The 25,012-nt window shown below is 33.6% G+C and overlaps 4 protein-coding genes, 1 long non-coding RNA gene, 2 other non-coding genes and 1 pseudogene across 7 annotated transcripts; 5 read left to right on the top strand and 3 right to left on the bottom strand.

Moving 5' to 3' along the window:
- The first annotated feature begins 4,280 nt into the window (after nt 1–4,280).
- On the top strand, nt 4,281–5,154 carry LOC124441022 (sperm-associated antigen 17-like). The gene is made up of 2 exons (XM_046991442.1): nt 4,281–4,596; nt 4,901–5,154. Exons 1-2 carry the CDS (start codon nt 4,305–4,307, stop codon nt 5,152–5,154), a joined length of 546 nt encoding a protein of 181 aa, XP_046847398.1. The 5' UTR covers nt 4,281–4,304.
- Nucleotides 5,155–6,520: 1,366 nt separating this feature from the next.
- On the top strand, nt 6,521–8,731 carry LOC124441021 (the record flags this gene model as incomplete). The annotated part of the gene is made up of 5 exons (XM_046991441.1): nt 6,521–6,581; nt 7,775–7,860; nt 7,927–7,975; nt 8,214–8,546; nt 8,619–8,731. Coding segments are annotated over exons 1-5 (642 nt in total), but the record flags the coding sequence as incomplete, so codon positions are not given.
- Nucleotides 8,732–8,733: 2 nt separating this feature from the next.
- Nucleotides 8,734–12,443, top strand: LOC124441020. Its single transcript, XM_046991440.1, has 6 exons — nt 8,734–8,953; nt 9,022–9,098; nt 10,422–10,658; nt 10,823–10,857; nt 12,173–12,282; nt 12,349–12,443. The coding sequence occupies exons 1-6, from the start codon at nt 8,914–8,916 to the stop codon at nt 12,441–12,443; spliced, it is 594 nt and encodes a 197-aa protein (XP_046847396.1). The 5' UTR covers nt 8,734–8,913.
- Nucleotides 9,208–9,278, top strand: Trnag-gcc. The gene has a single exon. It is a non-coding gene; the product is annotated as a tRNA-Gly (tRNA).
- Nucleotides 9,762–9,833, bottom strand: Trnap-ugg. Its single transcript has one exon. It is a non-coding gene; the product is annotated as a tRNA-Pro (tRNA).
- A 635-nt stretch (nt 12,444–13,078) lies between the features above and the next one.
- LOC124441019 (alpha-1A adrenergic receptor-like) lies at nt 13,079–14,038 on the bottom strand. Its single transcript, XM_046991438.1, has one exon. The coding sequence runs from the start codon at nt 14,021–14,023 to the stop codon at nt 13,079–13,081; it is 945 nt and encodes a 314-aa protein (XP_046847394.1). The 5' UTR covers nt 14,024–14,038.
- A 3,825-nt stretch (nt 14,039–17,863) lies between these two features.
- LOC124442897 lies at nt 17,864–19,045 on the top strand. The gene is made up of 2 exons (XR_006947424.1): nt 17,864–18,001; nt 18,954–19,045. It is a non-coding gene; the product is annotated as an uncharacterized LOC124442897 (long non-coding RNA).
- Nucleotides 19,046–20,288: 1,243 nt separating this feature from the next.
- Nucleotides 20,289–21,556, bottom strand: LOC124442276 (annotated as a pseudogene).
- Nucleotides 21,557–25,012: the final 3,456 nt, after the last annotated feature.

Here is a 25,012-nt window from a genome sequence, read left to right as displayed (position 1 = left end):
CTGTGTAAAGCGTACAGTGCATAAACTGTAATATCTCGAGAAAGAAAATTGATATGAATAAACTGTTTTAGAAGATTTTCATGGTAACGTTCAATGAAAATATAATATAAATGGCGCAATTTTCCAATCATAAGCTCTTACATTAAAAAGCAACAAAACAATTTCTATTGTGCTGCTTGATGGGCTAATAAACTGCAATGATTGGGAATGACACACGTTTTTCAATGAAATAAAACCTGTGTCTTACTTTTTCTTTGGTTGTTGCATTTTTATTTTATAGATTGCAGCAGGCATGACGTGAAAACTAGACATAGAAATGTTTGCTGTAGCTGTTGGTGTATCTGGAGAAAGTGGAGTTGGATCTGTTGGTCATCCCATTAAAATAATTGGCGAAAATGAAATTTTTTATCTTCATGTATCGGCCAGTATCCTTTAATTTCATGAATAGTTTGTGTGACAGGAATGTTTATATTATAAAATTCATGCTCATACAGAGAATGAGAACAGTCTTTACGTTGCATAAAAATATATAAGAAATGTGATGACCTATGTCTGTGTAGGTAGTGATGAATGAACAACAGAGAATGAGAACAGTCTTTCCACTATATAAAACACATAAGAAATAAGACAACATGTGTCTGTGTAGATAGTGATGAATAAACAACAGAGAACGAGAACATCTTTACCCCACATAAAATATGTAAGAAACAAGATAACGTGTGTTTCTGTAAATAAAGATGAATGAATGAATGAGCAACAGAAAACAAGAGCAGTCTTTACACCACATAAAATATATAAGAAATAAGATAACATGTCATTGTAGGTAGTGATGAATGAACAACAGAGAACGAGAGCAGTTTTCAAACGATGCAAAACATATAAGAAATAAAATAAAGTGTGTCAGTGTAGATAGTGACGAATGAACAACAGAGAACGAAAACAGTCAACTTAGTTACAAATCATAGCATTCTTTAACGATATTGTCAGCTATTTTAACTGCTTATGAGTATGACAATCGTTCAAATTCGTTTCCCCAAGGTTATCTCAGTAAAGGAACACGTATGATTGACAATCGACCTCCATCAAGAGACGCTATTCGTCCTCGAAGAAATCATATGTATTCTGATGTTTCCAAACGATTTTAAACTTCATAGATTGTTCTATGTATTCTGCGTATAGTTTTTATCATTGAGTAATTTTTATTGCATAAGTTATAAATTTTATTTATATCTTCTTGTGACCCGAAAGTTACAATCGCTTTCAAAATTATGGCATCATAGAAGCTGATTACATGAGCCCGCGGTAACTGGAGTTCAGAGAGGCGGGAAATGATTTCGAGTCATCGAAAGGAGCAAAAATTTTAAGCGCAAAACTTTTCTTAAGCGTAGTTGTAATTTTCAAATCATGCACAATCATTTGTTTTCATTTTAAAGATTTTGTAAATTTGCAAAGTCAGAGCATAGAGAAATTGCTCAAACAAGTTTTTTGTCGTGAAGTATTTAATCTTTCCCATTTACCAAAATGATTTAATGCTTCGCTGAATCCCGTCTACCGGGCTCATGTGAACAGCCCCTTAAATTTGTATTCGAGTTGTATTTACTCGTTTTAACTGAATTTTGACTATCATTGATGGTGTTCAAAGCGTGTATTGTTTATGGTCAGCGAGGGATTAAAGAAAAGAATAAAGCTATTTAATTGTGAAGTCTGTTTTTTAATTTATTCAGTGAACCTATGTATGAATTTGCTTTGCAAATACATATGGTAGTTTTACTGTCGTCAAAGTTTTCGATGGTTCATCAAAAGTTTTCACAAGTTAGTGGTAAGACGTGGCCTTTGTGAGGAAAAGACTGTCAACACAACAAGATATAAAATGGAAGGATGGAATAAGCTAAAGCTTAAAATAACAAACTTCGAGAATGTGAAGAAAATAGCGAAAGATTTACTTGTTTCTTAAGTATTGACGATGTAACAGTCGAAGAAGATAGCTATTAACAACTGGCTTGGTAAACTTGCCCTCGAGGTAATGTAGTTTTAATAAATTTTAAAGCGGAAACATCCAGCCATTAACGTTTCCCTCACCAGAACTGTGAAGGACTCAAGTGCTGAAAAGTCAACTGAAACAAGTTAACGCAATTTCTACACTCGACTGGCAAGAAGAATGAAATGTTGAAATAAGGCGTATTAGCTTTAATACTGATTAAGGATGTTTAGTCCAAACGTTCCTCGTAAATATATTGATGATATGCACTTGTTTGTGGGATGGAGTGAAAACAACCCTGGTGTCGATTTTTGTGTATTACAGGTGAAATAATGACGTCATTGCCAGATGATGTTGACGACCAAGTAAATGAAAGTATGAAGCTGAGAGCGCAATGGATGACGGTAACATGTGATGGTCAGCGGTTTTTACAAAACGATGGTGGTAGCCAATGTTTAGGAAATTACGTGAAACAATCTCTAGCGACATGTCCAGATACACGACAGGTAATTATGTTCAGGACCGTCCCGAGAACGTTGATCGGGGGTTGTATATTCATATACTTAATTTTGGTCGACTGGTTTCTTTTGAATGTGAATTACTTAATTCCTTAGGTGAATTGCTTTCAAATGAAATGAGTAGGCACATCTGAATACATGAATAAAACACCACCACCCCCATTAACTATCCACCGATGGCCCTGATTATGTTGTAGAAGCCTTGAAAACAGCATTTTAAATGGTACTTTTAGTTTTTCTTTTGTTTGAGACGATTTTTTATTGTCCTGACATATTGCTTTTTTCTTACGAAAACATAATTATCATTTACATGTAAGCTCCATATGATCAACATAACCATGTACGCAATTATCATTTACATGTAAGCTCCATATGATCAACATAACCATGTACGCAATTATCATTTACATGTAAGCTCCATATGATGGAAGCAGAAATTCTATTGCTATTACTAAACAGTCAAACAAAACAAAGAGCAAGGAAGGCTTGCTTTTTACTGCTACATATTTTTCTTGTTGTTAAGTTTACTAAAGCTACATTATGATATGAACGATTCATGTTGTAATTTGACAAAAAACTGCTTCATGTTTATTGTGTAAGAGCAAATATATTTACTGCTGTTTTGATATTTCTAAGAGCAACCATTAATTCTATTTATTACTTGTCTATTCAAGTTCGACATAAATTTTCTTCTTGAATGTTTCTATAAAAATTGCTTAGATTTACAAAACGAGGGAAGATAAAGTCATCAAAGTTATTCGACATGACAGCACTCAAGTCGTAGCGCATTCGGACGGCACTCGTATTACTACGTTTTACGATATAACACGAGTAGAGTTGCAACCTCCGAATGCAGAAACTGGCGAAGAGGCTGAGTACGAGTCACGTGTTACCACATATGTCAAGGTGGAATGTGAGGGTTTTGCAACCGTTACCATGGAGACAGAATATGGTTCATGTCAAACGCTGTTTGGTAACGGTAGCTCCATACACACGATGACAAATGGTGAAAGTATTGTCGATATATATGATGGTTTTAGGATTTTGTGTGATAGTAAAGGTATGTTGTTAAGAAGTGATAGTTATAGGGGATGACAAATGGTGAAAGTGTTGTTGATATATATGATGGTTCTAGGATTTTGTGTGATAGTAAAGGTATGTTGTTAAGAAGTGATAGTTATAGGGTACACATAAGGACATTAAAGTAAAGTGTTGTTGATATATATGATGGTTCTAGGATCTTGTGTGATAGTAAAGGTATGTTGTTAAGAAGTGATAGTTATAGGGGTACACATAAGGACAGTTGATTTATAGGGAGGGTTAACAATCTTTGAATTATTTTCACTTCATAAAATAATTTTGTCTAATTCAAGAGAGGAAAATCAAAGTAAAGTGTTGTTACTTTATATGTTAGGTAACGTTTCCTACTTTCCTCGCGACTTAAATGAAGTTAATCATGATCATGGTGGTGATGACGTCAATTCTGTCAGGAATCGTCAGGGGGGTGTTTATTATCTACGCACTACGTCACAACATTGCTGTGATCATAAGGACAACTGTGGAAATACATTCTCTGTGTTTAGTAATGGTGATATAAAAGTTGATAAAGTCAATACTACAGATACAACAGAAAAAGGTGAGACACCATTAACTTAACTCTACAACTTGAGTTTTTCTTTTAAATACCAATCATTCATTAAGTTTTTCAAATAACATTTTCTTCGAATCATATGACAGAGTTATAACACATATTCGGTTTTGTTGTTATTTCTATAGCAGACATTTTCCCCGTCCCACGATTCTTTGTGATGCGTCGTGATGGTACTGGGTTTGAATTGTTACGTCATCAAGACGTTGACGAATACTTGAAAGCTGCTGAAGATAACGTTGCTACGGCTGCTTTAAGAACTCCTGTTGAGAGTTTACCAAACGTCTCCGGAGTTACTGTACTAAAACCTTTCTCAGGAGGAGAAGGAAGAAAATGGCTAAAACACAAAGATGAAAGTAATCTTGTTCCGCTTGCTTTACGGGAAAGAGACTTCACGCAGTTTCCACCGATAGAAAAAAAGAAAGATGGACCAAAATTTGGTACCAATGCAGGTGGTCTTTATTTCATTGTTATATTGATGTTTCATTTGAATTTTGGTCCAAAATTTGGTACCAATGGAGGTGGTCTTTATTTCATTGTTATATTGATGTTTCATTTGAATTTTTGGTATTTTGAGATTGTTTTTTGATAAATCGATAGTTTGGTTTATGTTGGCAAAGTTAAGGGTTTGCAGGTGTACTACAGGGATATCAACGTTCATACCTGTTTGTGTGTTGCAGGATTAAAATGGTTTAATTTAGGGGAGGGCACCAGTTATTATCCTAATTTTCCCGCTCATTTTTCTTCTTGTTTCAGGTTGTGGACTAGTCATTGGCAACATGAGAAAGCCCGTTGATGTAAAACCATTATTAACTTGTCCCAAAGTCTTGGTTTTACGTCATTTTGTTCAATATGAGCCTTCAGACATCGTACATCGCAAAACTATTTCAGCGGCATTCCGTCAATATGGCGAGTACGTGACAAAACTTCAACTTCAGTGCGATAACTGTCTACCGGAGGAGTCACGTGACACGGAAGAAGTAAAAATAGCAAATGGATTGAAAAGGTAAGCGCGGTTATATTATGATACGAGACTGCCTCTATATTTTTATTACATCAAGTAATATATCATAGTATTACTTATAGTTACACTATAGGAAAATTTTAAGATGACAACAGTAAAGATTGTTGTCAAATTATCAAATTTTATTTATAATGACGTTAATGTTACTCACTAATCATGTCATAGTGCACATAAATAAAAGTCAACATGGAAATGCATATTTTTCTACAAATCTATAACCATTTTATACGACTCATTTAAAGTTATATTTTGTACTGCACTGAGCTTAGATTTCTTCACGGATCTCCTAAAGTGAATGTACATCAGTGAATTCATTTGTTTTTTGAACTATGTTTTCCACCAGGTGCAAGAACTTTAATAATAGTTAGGGTAACAGAGTTTAATGATAGCCATGTTCAGCATTTATAAAGTTCAGAATCTCCGAGAGTGATGGAGTTGAGATCTTTCTCTAAACCCCCATTCTAGTTAGACACACGTTTTTAGAGAAGTAAAATCATGCAAGGCTCCTTTAAGAAAAAACTTTGGGGTCTCTGTTACAGACCTTTAAAGTTGAGAACAGTTTAGAAAATCTGCCTGGCAGATATTTAAAATCATAACGTCCTATTTCCTCAAGAGAAGCCTTAAGCCTCACATTTTATCTTGGCGTCCCTAAGAGAGACAGTTATCATTAGATTTTTTTTGTGTTATGCTAGAATGTTCTTTTCCGTTTCTTTTTATTCTCTTTTCTATTGATTACCCAAATGAATTGCAACATCGCGCAAACATTTGTTTGAAAGATCTTCTGTATTTCTTATCTCGTATTCCATAAATGAAAGCATTTGTAATGGAGTTTGTTGCAGCCAGAAGCGAAATTCCAATGTGAACTTTTAAGGGATACAGCCATGATTGCAAATGACAAACTCGATAAACACTACCACAGGAAACGGTGTTACACAGAATAAAAAACAACCAAAAACGACACGGATTGTTTTGAAGAGTTTCGCCTGTCGTAAAAACTTTTTTCTTGAGTTGAAATGATCTGCAGCCGATGAATTATTTGTTTGTGATAATGAAGCTTGTGCTGCTATTTGTTTACCTTGACTTCGAGCAATTTGTACAGTTTTCACATCAAAAACGATCGTAACACCAAGTGGAACAAGGAAAAAGAAAAAGTAGCAACGGAAGCAGCTATTTTGTTCATCTCACATATTAATGGCACATCGCTAGGTTTCGATGTGAAAAATATCATAAGAAAATTAAAAAAGCCAGTGATCCATACTGAAACCAACGCTATAGACACCTTTCTTTGGGTGACAATGTGAGGATACTTTAGGGGTAATGCAATACAAATGTAACGATCAATTGTGAGCATCATGAGATTCACCAGAGAAAGCGATATACTTGCGCACAAAATGGAAATGAATAATTCGCATGGTAGGCCTGTTTTTTCTTTCAAAGCGAGTGTCGCTTTGAAAGAGATAGCCGTCGGGAAAGAGATCCCACAAACGACAAGATCCGACAAAGCCAAGTTAATAACAAAATGACTGGTCGTGTTTTTATCTTTATTCCAACGAACATTGTGCCATATCACCAAAACGTTTCCTATAACTCCAATTATTATAAACAATGAATCAACTGTTATTAGAAATATCCCAAAAGTTTGTGATATTTGATCGCTTATAGAATTCATTGTTTTCATCAGTTTTTTGTCTCGTTTGTAAGAGAATCCTTGGATGTAATAAGAACAACAGCTTTCGTATCAACCTGAGTAGTCAAATGCTAATATTGAACTGCGTGCTTCATGACAACGTTAACACCAGATGTGTTTTGAAAACTTTATTTAGATGAAAGTTTATTAGCTAACATTGACATAACAAATTCATTTTTCGATAGTTTGATAAAGCAGTCATTACGATATGTTAAATATAATTGCTTTAAAACGTAATCATTTCTATTTTATGAGTGTTTCAGTTACAAATTTAAAGATCGAGGATAAAATATAAATGTGTTGTAAGAAAGAGAAGTGGCGTGGGAATAGTCCTATGTTATTTAGATAACTATGAAAAAAGGATATTCTTTAAAAGTTTACTACTGTGTCATAATGTGGAGTCACTTTCAATAATTCCGTCACAGATTGCATTGTCTCAGGTTAAATTACGATATTGCAAACCCCCTGTGGCCTTTTTTATTGAAAATACATTAAAGGAAAACACGATATTCTGTTTTTATTATTATAAATAACGAAATATTTCATCAACATTTTCTTTAGTTATTGCTAGCAAACGCCGGCTACTAACAATGAAGTCTCGCTTTATGATGGTCTGTTATGGCTTCATTACAAGGAGGTCACTTTTCTTTGAAGAGTTTTTATTAAAACGTAGCGGAAACGATTAAAATTCCTTATAGCGTGTAAAAATTTATCGTGTTAGAGACTAGAAAACGTCAAAAAATTGTGTGAACGTTAAGTGAACTAGAGCTGCCCTTCATGCTTAAACTTAGTAAAGCTATTGATTGACATGTAAATAATCCCTTTAAAAAACTTTGAAAAATGACATTGGATTAATGATACATTTCATCAAAACTTTTGAACGATATATTTTAGACAATATTATTTCAACCGTTTATAGATAAGAATGATAACAATCCAAATATTCCCGTTTGGATGAAGGAAGGATTTTATCATGTGTACTTTAGTTTTACAAAGCAAACTAAAGTATATGTAATAATTTATCGCAACTAATACTTTGAGTTCACCGGGAAATTTTTATTTCATTTTTAGTACGAGCGGGAAAATTCTCTGAAAAATGATGTCAAAGCTGATGTAAATGGTAATGTTTAAACTTGGTTTCTATTTAGTTTTTAATTTTCACTGTCGCTATCATGAAAACAATACATTCAATAATGTCGTTGTTTCTTTATTAAACTTCTTGCTGACTTTGTTGTAAAATGGTTGCGTCTTCCTTTGTCTATTTTGGAAAGAATCAGTTTACAAAAACCATCGTAATTCATACAGTTTTTATTTTGAACATAGAAAAGTCAAGTTATTTTATGTTTACTTTACTGCAGGTGTACAAGAAAAGTATTTGAAGTCTGTAGCACCTGTCGAAAAGCCCGCACCACCTGCGCCAGCCTGGAAACGCACGGCCGAGGAATGGGAACGAGATCGTATAGATTTGGCTAAACTGGAATACGGCAAACATGCATTACGTCATCGTGAAGTTCCGCCATATTTTGAAACGGCGAAGGGTCAAGCTTTTCTAAGTGCTTTAAATCGCGGTCCTGATATGTTGAAGCTCAGTGCTGAACTCGACAAACAAGCTTGTCCAGTTTCTAGTTCGCTTCACACTGCAATGAGTGCATCAACAGAAATTATAGATCAGAGGCATCAAACTTCTCATGGTACGTTACTGTACATAGTTAGAGAAACTCTTTTTAATTAATAAACGTACTTTTTCTTTCTTACTGCTATAGAAAATGTTCCGCAATATTCAAACTGGTCTAGGTCAGCGGTTTTAGAGAACCCAGATCTTGAAAGAGGACAATCGCCTGGGGATGTCTCTCCAGTCGAAAGTAGTACACCTTTGTCAGTCGTCCAGTGAATCCTACTCCTGCACAAGCTGGTGGTGTACCTACCTCCCCGTCGACACGACCCACCAACCCCACCCCCCGTCAAGCATCGACTGTCTTGAGCAATGAAAGTGTTTTAGATTCCCCCCGTACCAAACAATCTATAGTCCGAAGTTCGACTTTAGAATCATTGTTGGAAATGCAACATGAAGTATTGAGTTCAGATGTTACGTCATCAAGTAAGTGATAGTTGGTGCAATGTGTAGTACGTAAAAACAGCCTTTATGTTTATGTTATCGTTACACAGAGACATCTTGTGATAATCATGACAATTTACCCAACGTTATCATGGGTGGAAAACCTGGTGCTCTACCAAACTCTCAGGTGAGATGATAACAAAATTTTTAAATATTGCACACAGGCAAAAGTTTAATTTGCTTGTGAGGTCACAGATTACGTTGCAATTACCTCGGTATCAACCATTGATATCGAGGCATTGGTGGTTCAGTGGTAGAATTCTCGCCTGCCACGTGAGAGGCCCTGTTTCGATTCCCGGCCAATGCATCTTTCTTTTTGAACACTTCAACTTTATTTGTTTATTGTATTTTTAATTGGCTCTCAGTTCGTTTCTTCACTTAACATGTGCCTTCAGTGCTTTTTTACCTGGACGGTGGACTAGTTGTGCTAAGCAGTCGCTGAATAGTGAAGGTTGCGCTATTTATGCAAATGCGGGATTCGTGCCAATTCTTAAAAAGGTGCAATGCGCAGACATTTCTTCCAAAATAATTTTAAATTTGGTCAAAATCATATTTATAGCTGACAGTTTTTTTTGCATTGGTCCACATTTGCATTGGTCCACATTGGTCCAACTTTATGATGCTTTCATTTCATTTTGTTATTTTGACTGTTTTATAGAATCGTAACAATTTTTTTGCATGAAATTATTTGTCTTTATCGGAAAAAGTTGCTCAATTGGTAATGATTTGTCATCGCAAGTCATTACAAAAATATTTTCTGAAGGAATTTATGATGAAATCGTAGAAAGCGGGGCTCAGGCGGGAATCGAACCCGCGGCCTCTCGCACCCAAAGCGAGAATCATACCACTAGACCACTGAGCCTTGGTTCTTGAAGAATTGTGGATGATGTTTTAAATAAAATAATGAAAATGCCGGTAAAACAACGTGAACTTTGTTGTAAATTCGCACGTATCGTCGACGTTGTCTTCGCAACTATTACAGGTCGTGACCTCAAATTTAGTGGTTATTTTCACATGTAATTAAACACTTGTTGTGTTGGCTATTAATAACATTAGAAGATTTACTCATAAAAATACAGTTTCCCCCCAAAAAACAGAGCTCTTGTTGCTGAAATTTTCGTCCCTTAGTTGTAGCTTGCTTCAAAAATTGCTTGAGCAAATTTTAAATCGAAAATGGCTTCCAAATACGACATGTGAAAATTCGTTTCTATTTTCATATCAACTCAAATTATTTTCTACTGAATTAAATAAGATAAAATGAAGGGCAGATATATAAAATTTGAAAATACGTTATATTTTCTTTTGAAAAATCTTTGAAATTATCAGTGTTTGTAAACGACATAGAGAAACTAATTTTTCATGTCAATCAATCAGAAACCCATGTTTTATAATTCCATTTTTTGTTGTTTCCTTGATCCTTTTTATTTCTTATTCTTCTCTGGGATATCAGTTTTTAAAGATAGAGGATCCTGTCCGACGTAAAGTTCAAACTGCTTCTGTTATTGGAAAGAACAACACAAGAGGTTTTGAGCTTTCTCCACCAGAGGTGGACATGTGGGTACTTAAAGAAGGTCACACGTATGTACATTCGGTGATATTAAGGAACATTGGTATTGATAGCTGTAGATTCAAAGTACGACAACCTTCTCCATCGACTGGTATCAAAGTTTTGTTTAATCATGGTCCTGTAAGTTTTTTGTTTTCAATTAATTATATATTCATAAATACCCTTTCTACCGCTTATAATCCCCTAAGTATACCCCCTTTACCCTCAGTATAAACTACTGCGTGATAATTTCAAGGCATACGACTCGAAAATTTTGCTATTTAAATTATATTTTCTCTCAACAGGATTTTGAAACTGACAGCGTATTTTCTCAAACAGTGTACGTATATTGCTTCTCATTCTTAAGATATTGAAGTTTTTATAATTTGCTTTACACAAATTTTTACATCAATTTGCATTTATCAAAGTTTTAAGCATCCTTTGGTTTCGTTGAAATTATCAAGCATTATTTAATACCATTAGGGAGAGAATGAAGGGAATTCAACTCTGTTGAAGTAAAATATCAGCAAATGTACCTGCTATTTCAAATTACCGTTATGCAATGTGACGTCACATGCTGTGTAAAGCGTACAGTGCATAAACCACAATATCTTGAGAACGAAAATTGATATGAATAAACTGTTTCGAAGATTTTATTACATAAATTATAAATTTTATTTATATCTTCTTGTGACCCGAAAGTTACAATCGCTTTCAAAATTATGGCATCATAGAAGATGATTACATGAGCCCGCGGTAACTGGAGTTCAGACAGGCGGGAAATGATTTGGAGTCATCGAAAGGAGCAAAAATTTTAAGCGCAAAACTTTTCTTAAGCGTAGTTGTAATTTTCAAATCATGTACAATCGTTTGTTTTCATTTTAAAGACTTTGTAAATTTGCAAAGTCAGAGCATAGAGAAATTGCTCAAACAAGTTTTTTGTCGTGAAGTATTTAATCTTTTCCATTTGCCAAAATGATTTAACGCTTCGCTGAATCCCGGCTACCGGGCTCATGTGAACAGGCCCTTAAATTTGTATTCAAGTTGTATTTACTCGTTTTTAGTGAATTTTGACTACCATTTACGGTGTTCAAAGCGTGTATTGTTCATGGTCAGCGAGGGAATAAAGAAAAGAATAAAGCTATTTAATTGTGAAGTCTGTGTTTTAATTTATTCACTGAACATATGTATGAATTTGCTTTGCAAATACATATGGTAGTTTTACTGTCGTCAAAGTTTTCGATGGTTCATAAAAAGTTTTCACAAGTTAGTGGTAAGACGTGACCTTTGTGAAGAAAAGACTGTCAACACAACAAGATATAAAATGGAAGGATGGAATAAGCTAAAGCTTAAAATAACAAACTTCTAGAATGTGAAGAAAATAGCGAAAGATTTACTTGTGTCTTAAGTATTGACGATGTAACAGTCGAAGAAGATAGCTATTAACAACTGGCTTGGTAAACTTGCCCTCGAGGTAATGTCATTTTAATCAACTTAAAGCGGAAACTTCCGGCCATTAACGTTTTCCACTCACCAGAACTGTGAAGAACTCAAGTGCTGAAAAGTCAACGAAACAAGTTAACGCAATTTCTACACTCGACTGGCAAGAAAATGAAATGTTGAAATAAGGCGTATTATCTTTAATGCTGATTAAGGATGCTTAGTCCAAACGTTCCTCGTAAACATATTGATGGTTTGCAAAGGTTTGTGGGATGGAGTGAAGACAACCGTGGTGTCGATTTTTATGTATTACAGGACAAGCAGGGTTAAGGTTTTGAAGAAGACACCAGTTATTATCTTTATTTTCCTCTCACATTTGTTACTGTTTCAGGTTCAAGACCAATCGTCGATAACATGAGAATGTTCATAGTTGTAAAATCATTAATCACCTGTCCCAAAGTCTTGGTTTTTGATCATGTTGTTTAATATAAACCTTCAGACAGTTTACATTGCCAAACCATTTCACCAGCATCCATCAATATGGCGACTTCGTCTATTTCAACGTGAGAGACATGACTTTGAAGATATGCAAAAAGAGATCAAAATTAGCAAGTAAATTGGTTAAAAGGTAATCACTGTTTAATCATAAAATAGTTATTCATATTCATGACGCGAGATTGACTTTATACATTGTTATTACGTGAAGAAACATATTATAGTATTACTAAGCAAAATTCAAAATAAGGTGACAGCTTCACAATGACATCATAGCTTGCTACACAATTTTACAGGAAGATAAAATCAAGGAAGATTCCTTAAAGAACTTTGCTCTCTGGGTAAGAGACTGTTTACAGTTGAGAATACAGTTGGAAGATTGTTTGTCAGATAAAACAGGGATAAGGCAATTTATTCACCAGTTATGTCATAGTGAACATAAATTAAAGACAAACTAAGCACCTTTCATAAAATTTAAGCCTATTTTATACAACTGATTTTATTAAGTTATATTTTGTATTACGCTACGTATTACTATACACTACACATTGGCTTTAGAACGTCGCTTTTAGAGACCATTAGATGTTTTTGATGTTACGAAATAAGGTTCTTTATCTTTCTATGAATTACCCAGATAAATTGCAACAACGTGCAAACAGCAGCTTGAAAGATCTTCTGTATTTCTTGTCACGTATTCCATATATAAAAGCATTTGTCACGGAGTTTGTTGCAGCCACAAGTGCTGTTATATGAACTACGTTTAAAGAAATACAGCCATCATTACAAATGGTATAATCTATGAACAATATCACAGGAAAAGGTGTTACACAGAGTAAAAAATATCCAAAAACGACACGAATTGTTTTGAAGAGTTTCAATTGTCGTGTGAAGTTTTTTCGTGAGCTCAAATCATCTGTAGCGGTTGAATTACTTCTTTGTAGTTTTGAACCTTCTGATGCTATTTTTTGACCTTGGTTTCGAGCAATTCGTACAATTTTCACATTGAAAACGATCATAACACCAAGTGGAAGAAGAAAGAATAAAATAGTGCAAATTGAAACAACTACTTTGCTTGGATAACATTCAAATGGTAATTTGGAACTTTTTGTATTGAAAAACATCATAATAAAACTAAGAAAGCCAGTGATCCATACTGAAGCCAAAGCCATGGACACCTTCCTTTGGGTGACAATGTGAGGATACTTTAGGGGTAATGCAATACAAATGTAACGATCAATTGTGAGCATCATAAGATTCACAACTGATGTCGATATGGTCGCGTACCAAAGGGAATAGTTCAGTTTACATAGTACAACAGATAGTTTGGTTATTCCTATCAAAAATTTAGTTACTGTTACGATAGTCAGCGGAAGAGTGATCCCACAAACGATAAGATCTGAAACAGCCAAACTTATAATAAAATAGCTGCTTGCATTTTTATCTGTATTCCAACGAACATTGTACAATATCACAAAAATGTTTCCTGTAACTCCAATAATTACACACAATGATTGACCCGTTACTTCAAATACTAAAAACGCTTGGGACTGCTCATCATTTGTATGATTCATTTCTTTTGCACACTCTTTATTGCCTCTTAGTACGATTGAAGGAACAGCTTTATATAGTTTCACTTTATTCCAAAGCCATCATCAGAGTATATATATATACATTAATCCTTAATATAGTCCTTAGGATTAATATCCTGGATGAATATAGTTTCACTTTAAGTTGTCAAACACCAGCTGAACTGTGCGCATCATGGCAACGCATCAAAACAACGCAGATGTGTCCTTAAAAGTTCATTTAGATGACAAATAATGACATAAAAACATTTTTTTACGATATTTTGGCATTTAAAATATTTTAAATAAAATTATTTTAAAATGTAGAGTTTCAAGTTGAAAACTTTCGAGTGTGTAATGTCAGTGTGTTAAAAACGACACGATGGATATATTATTCATGGGGTTTTGGTTATTGCTATGAAAAATTAATAACTTATGAAATTTTCTAATTTTAACAATGTAGAGGCGCACATGCAAAAGTTTCTCTACAGGTTGTTTATACTATCTTAATTGAAATGTCTTGTTGCAAACCCCTGTGGCTTTTTAGTGAAAATATGTTAAAGTAAGATATATTTTCTGTTTTGTTCATATAACTAAATAGCTGTTTCCCGAGTTCGAGGTTTTCTTTAGTTATTACAAGCAATCGTTGAAAAAGTAAAGTATATATTAACAATAAAATAGAGACTTTGTCGTGGTAACAAATCTGAAAATATTTTTAAAGATAGAAAATACCATTGTGAATGGTAAAAGTAATATAATAAGTTGATAGTTCTTAAAAGAACTGTTTTAGAAAAGAGCACTAACCCAATAGTTCTAAATTAAACGACATGATGCATGTGAGCCGACTACTCCTAAGGTGTCAACGTATTGAGCTGATTCTTATTCAGACGACAATTTTAGAATCATTAAGAAATACCGTTCATTTTTTCAGTTAAGCGTCATGAAAGATGTTTTAATTAAGTTAACCAATCCCGTCCTCCGCCGACAAAGGATTATGTTTTAATTTATCCCTGTTTTAAGCGTCATCTTCGCTTTTGGACATGGCATTATAAATATCGGTAGATTGTAAAATATCATTTAGCAGACGTTGACACTTGAGGTGTAGTCTGCCGAAGTGCATCATGTCGTTTAATTTAGAACTATTGGTTTAGTGCTCTTTACTTAAAACAGTTCTTTTAAGAACAATCAACTTATTACTTTTATCGTTCACTATGGTATTCGATGAAAATATATAAAATGAAAATATAAAATCTACTAATATTTATAATGCCAAGAAAGAGTACTTCATCACCAAAGGAGAGATGACGCTCAAAACAGCGATTAATTGAAAACATAATTTCATAAAATTTCTTTTAGAACTATTGGGTTAGTGGTCTTTACTTAAAACTGTCTGTTAAGAACTACTACCTTATTACTTTTACCATTCACTATGGTATTTGCTATCTTTAGAACTAAATATTAACACTAAAAATAAAGTCTCGTAGCTATAAGAACATGATATGACTTCGTGTAGAGATGTTAGAATCATTTTGCATATTGTGCATACGAAGATAAATGTCCAACTGTGTAATGAGTTAACGCTGACACATCATTACTACCTCTACACTCCCAATGTGACAATTCAACGAAATTAGGACAGTTTGAGAAATTTTTCGCAATTCGCAATTTCAGAAATGTTTACTGTTGTTTACGTGTTACGAAATATGTATAAATACTAAATGTTTTGTAAATATGCATATCATCAAAATTAAAAAGACGAAACTATGATTGTAGAATTATTTTTTAACTCCGACAAATAAACTTCTTTCAATAGAGTTATATAATTTATTGCCCGCGTTTTACGAAGGAGATCACGCGACAAAATTTTGTGTTTTTAGAGCTCTTGTTTGTCGTGCGACCAGCGTGTTAAACAATATTGAGCTACGTTTATCCTGATATTTTGAACACAAGATGTGTTTTTAAAAGTTTATTTAGATGGACTTGTCGTCGTTTTAAAATATAAAGAAGTATTTTAAAGTGCATTCATTTATATTTTATAAATGTTTACGTTTCAGGCTTAAAAATTCACGAATGAAATATAAATGCATCAAAAAAAGAAAGAATAGTTGTATCTTGTTTGTGATGCTATAGTTGTTGCCATGACTATGAACGGTTAGTCGAGTGGACTAACATGCTCGAGTGCATGCGCAGATGATTTCTATATTAAATTGTTACTAAGCATTCTATAACTCCAAAATCGGTACTAGTAGATGCAGTTGATCGTTGCCATGAACATGAACTTCGGCAGCTGCTCAAGTCGACAGCGCATGCTCAAGCACACTGCGCATGCGCAGATTAATAATCTGAAAATTTATGACTGAGCGCTCTTATTACTCCATAATCGGTACTAATACATACAGTTCGTCATTGTCATGATAATGAACTTGGAGAGTTGGTGCAGTTGATTACACATGCATGCTGAGATTAATTCTCAAGCGATGGAGCTCTGAAATTGGTGCTTATAGGTGCGTTTACCAAACTTTCAACCATATATTTTTTAAACGTACTTTGTCTTCTTAAGATTGTTTTGAGAAGTGCTTATTAAACTCGTCAACACTTTGTTACGCCACTCGTAATATTTGTGACAATGTTAGTGATTTTTAATTTTTCCATAACTTTGTATCTTAATATTTTGTGCATAAATTATGCTCTAATATTTTTCACAGATATTATAATTCGTCGATTGCGGTAGAAGAATACTTGAAAATGAAATTCTAACTGTGAAACAAAATCAAGCATGGCAGAGAAGGAACAACGACGCCAGTTTAAATGTAGCTTTATGAAATTGAACGTAGCTCATGCACATATCGTACGCTCGAGGGTTTTGGATGAGGACTCGTTGACCAATGAAAACACGAATGATTCCAAGCATGTCGACGACAATAAAAGCTCTAACAAGGACGATGCTCATATACAGAAACAATCCGTTAGTAAGAAGGAGTCTACGGAAGATATGTTTAAAAGAACAATCATTGAATCGTATATACATTTTGGAAGCTCGTTGGCTCACGTGGAATATAGTAGTGGGAACTGTTCATGATGTTGCTGAAAATATGTAAAAATAACTGCCTGAGACTTTTCTTTAGGACGAGGAATCTGATTTCGAAAGTGAAGAGGAAGCAATCACCACAAGAAACTTGCAAGAAGATTCAATGTGTACTCTGCAAGCTTTGTATACACATATAGAGTATTGTGAGAAGAGTACTCTAAGGAATGCTGTTGAAGAGGGATAGTACAAGGACAACAGGGAATGCCGTGGATTCTCAGTTTGATTGTAGAAGGATTAGTTCACGTTTATTCACAGGTATAGAAAAAAATATGAAGAATTTTTATTTATCTCAATAAATATATATAAAGACTTAATATTTGCTGTTTTCTCTAATTTTTTGCCAATTGGGTACGATTCAAGCAAACGCATTTTGACATGTTTGGTTTTCTATTGTTACAATTGTGAAATTTCATTTCAATTTTCATATCGACTTAAATTATTTTCAACTGAATTAAATAAGATAAAATGAAGGACAGATATATAAAATTTGAAAATACGTTACATTTTCTTTTGAAAAATCTTTAAAATCATCAGTGTTTGTAAAAAGACATGGAGAAACTAATTATTTATTTCTATCAATCAGAAACCAATATTTTATAATTCCATTTTATGTTGTTGCCTTGATCCTTTTTATCTCTTATTCTTCTCTGGGATATCAGTTTTTAAAGATAGAGGATCCTGTCCGACGTAAAGTTCAAACTGCTTCTGTTATTGGAAAGAACGACACAAGAGGTTTTGAGCTTTCTCCACCTGAGGTGGACATGGGGGTACTTAAAGAAGGTCACACGTATGTACATTCGGTGATATTAAGGAACATTGGTATTGATATCTGTAGATTCAAAGTACGACAACCTCCTCCATCGACTGGTATCAAAGTTTTGTTTAATCATGGTCCTGTAAGTTTTTTGTTTTCAATTAATTATATATTCTTAAATACCCTTTCTACTGATTATAATCCCCTAAGTATACCCCCTTTACCCTCAGTATAACCTATTGCGTGTGTATAGTTCACTATAAATTAGCATCAATGATAATTTCAAGGCATACGACTCAAAATTTTGCTATTTAAATTATATTTTCACTCAAAAGGATTTTGAAAATGACAGCGTATTTTCTCAAACAGTGTACGTACATTGCTTCTCATTCTCAAGATATTGAAGTTTTTATAATTCGCTTTACACAAATTTTTACATCAATTTGCATTTAACAAAGTTTTAAGCATCCTTTGGTTTCGTTGAAATTATCAAGCAATACTTAATACCATTAGGGAGAGAATGAAGGGAATTCAACTCTGTTGAAGTAAAATATCAGCAAATGTACCTGCTATTTCAAATTTCCGTTATGCAATGTGACGTCACATGCTGTGTAAAGCGTACAGTGCATAAACCACAATATCTTGAGAACGAAAATTGATATGAATAAACTGTTTCGAAGATTTTATTACATAAATTATAAATTTTATTTATATCTTCTTGTGACCCGAAAGTTACAATCGCTTTCAAAATTATAGCATCATAGAAGATGATTACATGAGCCCGGTAACTGGAGTTCAGAGAGGCGGAAATGATTTGGAGTCATCGAAAGGAGCAAAATTTTAAGCGCAAAACTTTTCTTAAGCGTAGTTGTAATTTTCAAATCATGCACAATCATTTGTTTTCATTTTAAAGATTTTGTAAATTTGCAAAGTCAGAGCATAAAGAAATTGCTCAAACAAGTTTTTACCTTGTCGTGAAGTATTTAATCTTTTCCATTTGCCAAAATGATTTAACGCTTCGCTGAATCCCGGCTACCGGGCTCATGTGAACAGGCCCTTAAATTTGTATTCAAGTTGTATTTACTCGTTTTTAGTGAATTTTGACTACCATTTACGGTGTTCAAAGCGTGTATTGTTCATGGTCAGCGAGGGAATAAAGAAAAGAATAAAGCTATTTAATTGTGAAGTCTGTGTTTTAATTTATTCACTGAACATATGTATGAATTTGCTTTGCAAATACATATGGTAGTTTTACTGTCGTCAAAGTTTTCGATGGTTCATAAAAAGTTTTCACAAGTTAGTGGTAAGACGTGACCTTTGTGAAGAAAAGACTGTCAACACAACAAGATATAAAATGGAAGGATGGAATAAGCTAAAGCTTAAAATAACAAACTTCTAGAATGTGAAGAAAATAGCGAAAGATTTACTTGTGTCTTAAGTATTGACGATGTAACAGTCGAAGAAGATAGCTATTAACAACTGGCTTGGTAAACTTGCCCTCGAGGTAATGTCATTTTAATCAACTGTAAAGCGGAAACTTCCGGCCATTAACGTTTTCCACTCACCAGAACTGTGAAGAACTCAAGTGCTGAAAAGTCAACGAAACAAGTTAACGCAATTTCTACACTCGACTGGCAAAGAAAATGAAATGTTGAAATAAGGCGTATTATCTTTAATGCTGATTAAGGATGCTTAGTCCAAACGTTCCTCGTAAACATATTGATGGTTTGCAAAGGTTTGTGGGATGGAGTGAAGACAACCGTGGTGTCGATTTTTATGTATTACAGGACAAGCAGGGTTAAGGTTTTGAAGAAGACACCAGTTATTATCTTTATTTTCCCTCTCACATTTGTTACTGTTTCAGGTTCAAGACCAATCGTCGATAACATGAGAATGTTCATAGTTGTAAAATCATTAATCACCTGTCCCAAAGTCTTGGTTTTTGATCATGTTGTTTAATATAAACCTTCAGACAGTTTACATTGCCAAACCATTTCACCAGCATCCATCAATATGGCGACTTCGTCTATTTCAACGTGAGAGACATGACTTTGAAGATATGCAAAAAGAGATCAAAATTAGCAAGTAAATTGGTTAAAAAGGTAATCACTGTTTAATCATAAAATAGTTATTCATATTCATGACGCGAGATTGACTTTATACATTGTTATTACGTGAAGAAACATATTATAGTATTACTAAGCAAAATTCAAAATAAGGTGACAGCTTCACAATGACATCATAGCTTGCTACACAATTTTACAGGGAAGATAAAATCAAGGAAGATTCCTTAAAGAACTTTGCTCTCTGGGTAAGAGACTGTTTACAGTTGAGAATACAGTTGGAAGATTGTTTGTCAGATAAAACAGGGATAAGGCAATTTATTCACCAGTTATGTCATAGTGAACATAAATTAAAGACAAACTAAGCACCTTTCATAAAATTTAAGCCTATTTTATACAACTGATTTTATTAAGTTATATTTTGTATTACGCTACGTATTACTATACACTACACATTGGCTTTAGAACGTCGCTTTTAGAGACCATTAGATGTTTTTGATGTTACGAAATAAGGTTCTTTATCTTTTCTATGAATTACCCAGATAAATTGCAACAACGTGCAAACAGCAGCTTGAAAGATCTTCTGTATTTCTTGTCACGTATTCCATATATAAAAGCATTTGTCACGGAGTTTGTTGCAGCCACAAGTGCTGTTATATGAACTACGTTTAAAGAAATACAGCCATCATTACAAATGGTATAATCTATGAACAATATCACAGGAAAAGGTGTTACACAGAGTAAAAAATATCCAAAAACGACACGAATTGTTTTGAAGAGTTTCAATTGTCGTGTGAAGTTTTTTCGTGAGCTCAAATCATCTGTAGCGGTTGAATTACTTCTTTGTAGTTTTGAACCTTCTGATGCTATTTTTTGACCTTGGTTTCGAGCAATTCGTACAATTTTCACATTGAAAACGATCATAACACCAAGTGGAAGAAGAAAGAATAAAATAGTGCAAATTGAAACAACTACTTTGCTTGGATAACATTCAAATGGTAATTTGGAACTTTTTGTATTGAAAAACATCATAATAAAACTAAGAAAGCCAGTGATCCATACTGAAGCCAAAGCCATGGACACCTTCCTTTGGGTGACAATGTGAGGATACTTTAGGGTAATGCAATACAAATGTAACGATCAATTGTGAGCATCATAAGATTCACAACTGATGTCGATATGGTCGCGTACCAAAGGGAATAGTTCAGTTTACATAGTACAACAGATAGTTTGGTTATTCCTATCAAAAATTTAGTTACTGTTACGATAGTCAGCGGAAGAGTGATCCCACAAACGATAAGATCTGAAACAGCCAAACTTATAATAAAATAGCTGCTTGCATTTTTATCTGTATTCCAACGAACATTGTACAATATCACAAAAATGTTTCCTGTAACTCCAATAATTACACACAATGATTGACCCGTTACTTCAAATACTAAAAACGCTTGGGACTGCTCATCATTTGTATGATTCATTTCTTTTGCACACTCTTTATTGCCGTCTCTTAGTACGATTGAAGGAACAGCTTTATATAGTTTCACTTTATTCCAAAGCCATCATCAGAGTATATATATAATACATTAATCCTTAATATAGTCCTTAAGGATTAATATCCTTAAGGATGAATATAGTTTCACTTTAAGTTGTCAAACACCAGCTGAACTGTGCGCATCATGGCAACGCATCAAAACAACGCAGATGTGTCCTTAAAAGTTCATTTAGATGACAAATAATGACATAAAAACATTGTTTTACGATATTTTGACAATTAAAGCATTTTAAGTAAAATTATTTTAAAATGTAGAGTTTCAAGTTGAAAACTTTCGAGTGTGTAATGTCAGTGTGTTAAAAACGACACGATGGATATATTATTCATGGGGTTTTGGTTATTGCTATGAAAAATTAATAACTTATGAAATTTTCTAATTTTTAACAATGTAGAGGCGCACATGCAAAAGTTTCTCTACAGGTTGTTTATACTATCTTAATGGAAATGTCTTGTTGCAAACCCCCTGTGGCTTTTTTAGTGAAAATATGTTAAAGTAAGATATATTTTCTGTTTTTGTTCATATAACTAAATAGCTGTTTCCCGAGTTCGAGGTTTTCTTTAGTTATTACAAGCAATCGTTGAAAAAGTAAAGTATATATTAACAATAAAATAGAGACTTTGTCGTGGTAACAAATCTGAAAATATTTTTAAAGATAGAAAATACCATTGTGAATGGTAAAAGTAATATAATAAGTTGATAGTTCTTAAAAGAACTGTTTTTAGAAAAGAGCACTAACCCAATAGTTCTAAATTAAACGACATGATGCATGTGAGCCGACTACTCCTAAGGTGTCAACGTATTGAGCTGATTCTTATTCAGACGACAATTTTAGAATCATTAAGAAATACCGTTCATTTTTTCAGTTAAGCGTCATGAAAGATGTTTTAATTAAGTTAACCAATCCCGTCCTCCGCCGACAAAAGGATTATGTTTTTAATTTATCCCTGTTTTAAGCGTCATCTTCGCTTTTGGACATGGCATTATAAATATCGGTAGATTGTAAAATATCATTTAGCAGACGTTGACACTTGAGGTGTAGTCTGCCGAAGTGCATCATGTCGTTTAATTTAGAACTATTGGTTTAGTGCTCTTTACTTAAAACAGTTCTTTTAAGAACAATCAACTTATTACTTTTATCGTTCACTATGGTATTTGCGATGAAAATATATAAAATGAAAATATAAAATCTACTAATATTTATAATGCCAAGAAAGAGTGTACTTCATCACCAAAAGGAGAGATGACGCTCAAAACAGCGATTAATTGAAAACATAATTTCATAAAATTTCTTTTAGAACTATTGGGTTAGTGGTCTTTACTTAAAACTGTCTGTTAAGAACTACTACCTTATTACTTTTACCATTCACTATGGTATTTGCTATCTTTAGAACTAAATATTAACACTAAAAATAAAGTCTCGTAGCTATAAGAACATGATATGACTTCGTGTAGAGATGTTAGAATCATTTTTTGCATATTGTGCATACGAAGATAAATGTCCAACTGTGTAATGAGTTAACGCTGACACATCATTACTACCTCTACACTCCCAATGTGACAATTCAACGAAATTAGGACAGTTTGAGAAATTTTTCGCAATTCGCAATTTCAGAAATGTTTACTGTTGTTTACGTGTTACGAAATATGTATAAATACTAAATGTTTTGTAAATATGCATATCATCAAAATTAAAAAGACGAAACTATGATTGTAGAATTATTTTTTAACTCCGACAAATAAACTTCTTTCAATAGAGTTATATAATTTATTGCCCGCGTTTTACGAAGGAGATCACGCGACAAAATTTTGTGTTTTTAGAGCTCTTGTTTGTCGTGCGACCAGCGTGTTAAACAATATTGAGCTACGTTTATCCTGATATTTTGAACACAAGATGTGTTTTTAAAAGTTTATTTAGATGGACTTGTCGTCGTTTGAAAATAACAATATTTTTAAAGAAGTATTTTAAAGTGCATTCATTTATATTTTATAAATGTTTACGTTTCAGGCTTAAAAATTCACGAATGAAATATAAATGCATCAAAAAAAGAAAGAATAGTTGTATCTTGTTTGTGATGCTATAGTTGTTGCCATGACTATGAACGGTTAGTCGAGTGGACTAACATGCTCGAGTGCATGCGCAGATGATTTCTATATTAAATTGTTACTAAGCATTCTATAACTCCAAAATCGGTACTAGTAGATGCAGTTGATCGTTGCCATGAACATGAACTTCGGCAGCTGCTCAAGTCGACAGCGCATGCTCAAGCACACTGCGCATGCGCAGATTAATAATCTGAAAATTTATGACTGAGCGCTCTTATTACTCCATAATCGGTACTAATACATACAGTTCGTCATTGTCATGATAATGAACTTGGAGAGTTGGTGCAGTTGATTACACATGCATGCTGAGATTAATTCTCAAGCGATGGAGCTCTGAAATTGGTGCTTATAGGTGCGTTTACCAAACTTTCAACCATATATTTTTTAAACGTACTTTGTCTTCTTAAGATTGTTTTGAGAAGTGCTTATTAAACTCGTCAACACTTTGTTACGCCACTCGTAATATTTGTGACAATGTTAGTGATTTTTTTAATTTTTTCCATAACTTTGTATCTTAATATTTTGTGCATAAATTATGCTCTAATATTTTTCACAGATATTATAATTCGTCGATTGCGGTAGAAGAATACTTGAAAATGAAATTCTAACTGTGAAACAAAATCAAGCATGGCAGAGAAGGAACAACGACGCCAGTTTAAATGTAGCTTTATGAAATTGAACGTAGCTCATGCACATATCGTACGCTCGAGGGTTTTGGATGAGGACTCGTTGACCAATGAAAACACGAATGATTCCAAGCATGTCGACGACAATAAAAGCTCTAACAAGGACGATGCTCATATACAGAAACAATCCGTTAGTAAGAAGGAGTCTACGGAAGATATGTTTAAAAGAACAATCATTGAATCGTATATACATTTTGGAAGCTCGTTGGCTCACGTGGAATATAGTAGTGGAACTGTTCATGATGTTGCTGAAAATATGTAAAATAACTGCCTGAGACTTTTCTTTAGGACGAGGAATCTGATTTCGAAAGTGAAGAGGAAGCAATCACCACAAGAAACTTGCAAGAAGATTCAATGTGTACTCTGCAAGCTTTGTATACACATATAGAGTATTGTGAGAAGAGTACTCTAAGGAATGCTGTTGAAGAGGGATAGTACAAGGACAACAGGGAATGCCGTGGATTCTCAGTTTGATTGTAGAAGGATTAGTTCACGTTTATTCACAGGTATAGAAAAAAATATGAAGAATTTTTATTTATCTCAATAAATATATATAAAGACTTAATATTTGCTGTTTTTCTCTAATTTTTTGCCAATTGGGTACGATTCAAGCAAACGCATTTTGACATGTTTGGTTTTCTATTGTTACAATTGTGAAATTTCATTTCAATTTTCATATCGACTTAAATTATTTTCAACTGAATTAAATAAGATAAAATGAAGGACAGATATATAAAATTTGAAAATA

The sequence above is a fragment of the Xenia sp. Carnegie-2017 genome, unplaced genomic scaffold (assembly GCF_021976095.1).
Source record: "Xenia sp. Carnegie-2017 unplaced genomic scaffold, XeniaSp_v1 HiC_scaffold_20, whole genome shotgun sequence".
In the NCBI taxonomy this organism is placed as follows: Eukaryota; Metazoa; Cnidaria; class Anthozoa; order Malacalcyonacea; family Xeniidae; genus Xenia; species Xenia sp. Carnegie-2017.
The sequence above is the reverse complement of the archived record's forward strand: the minus strand, read 5'-3'. Positions and strand labels throughout refer to the sequence as shown.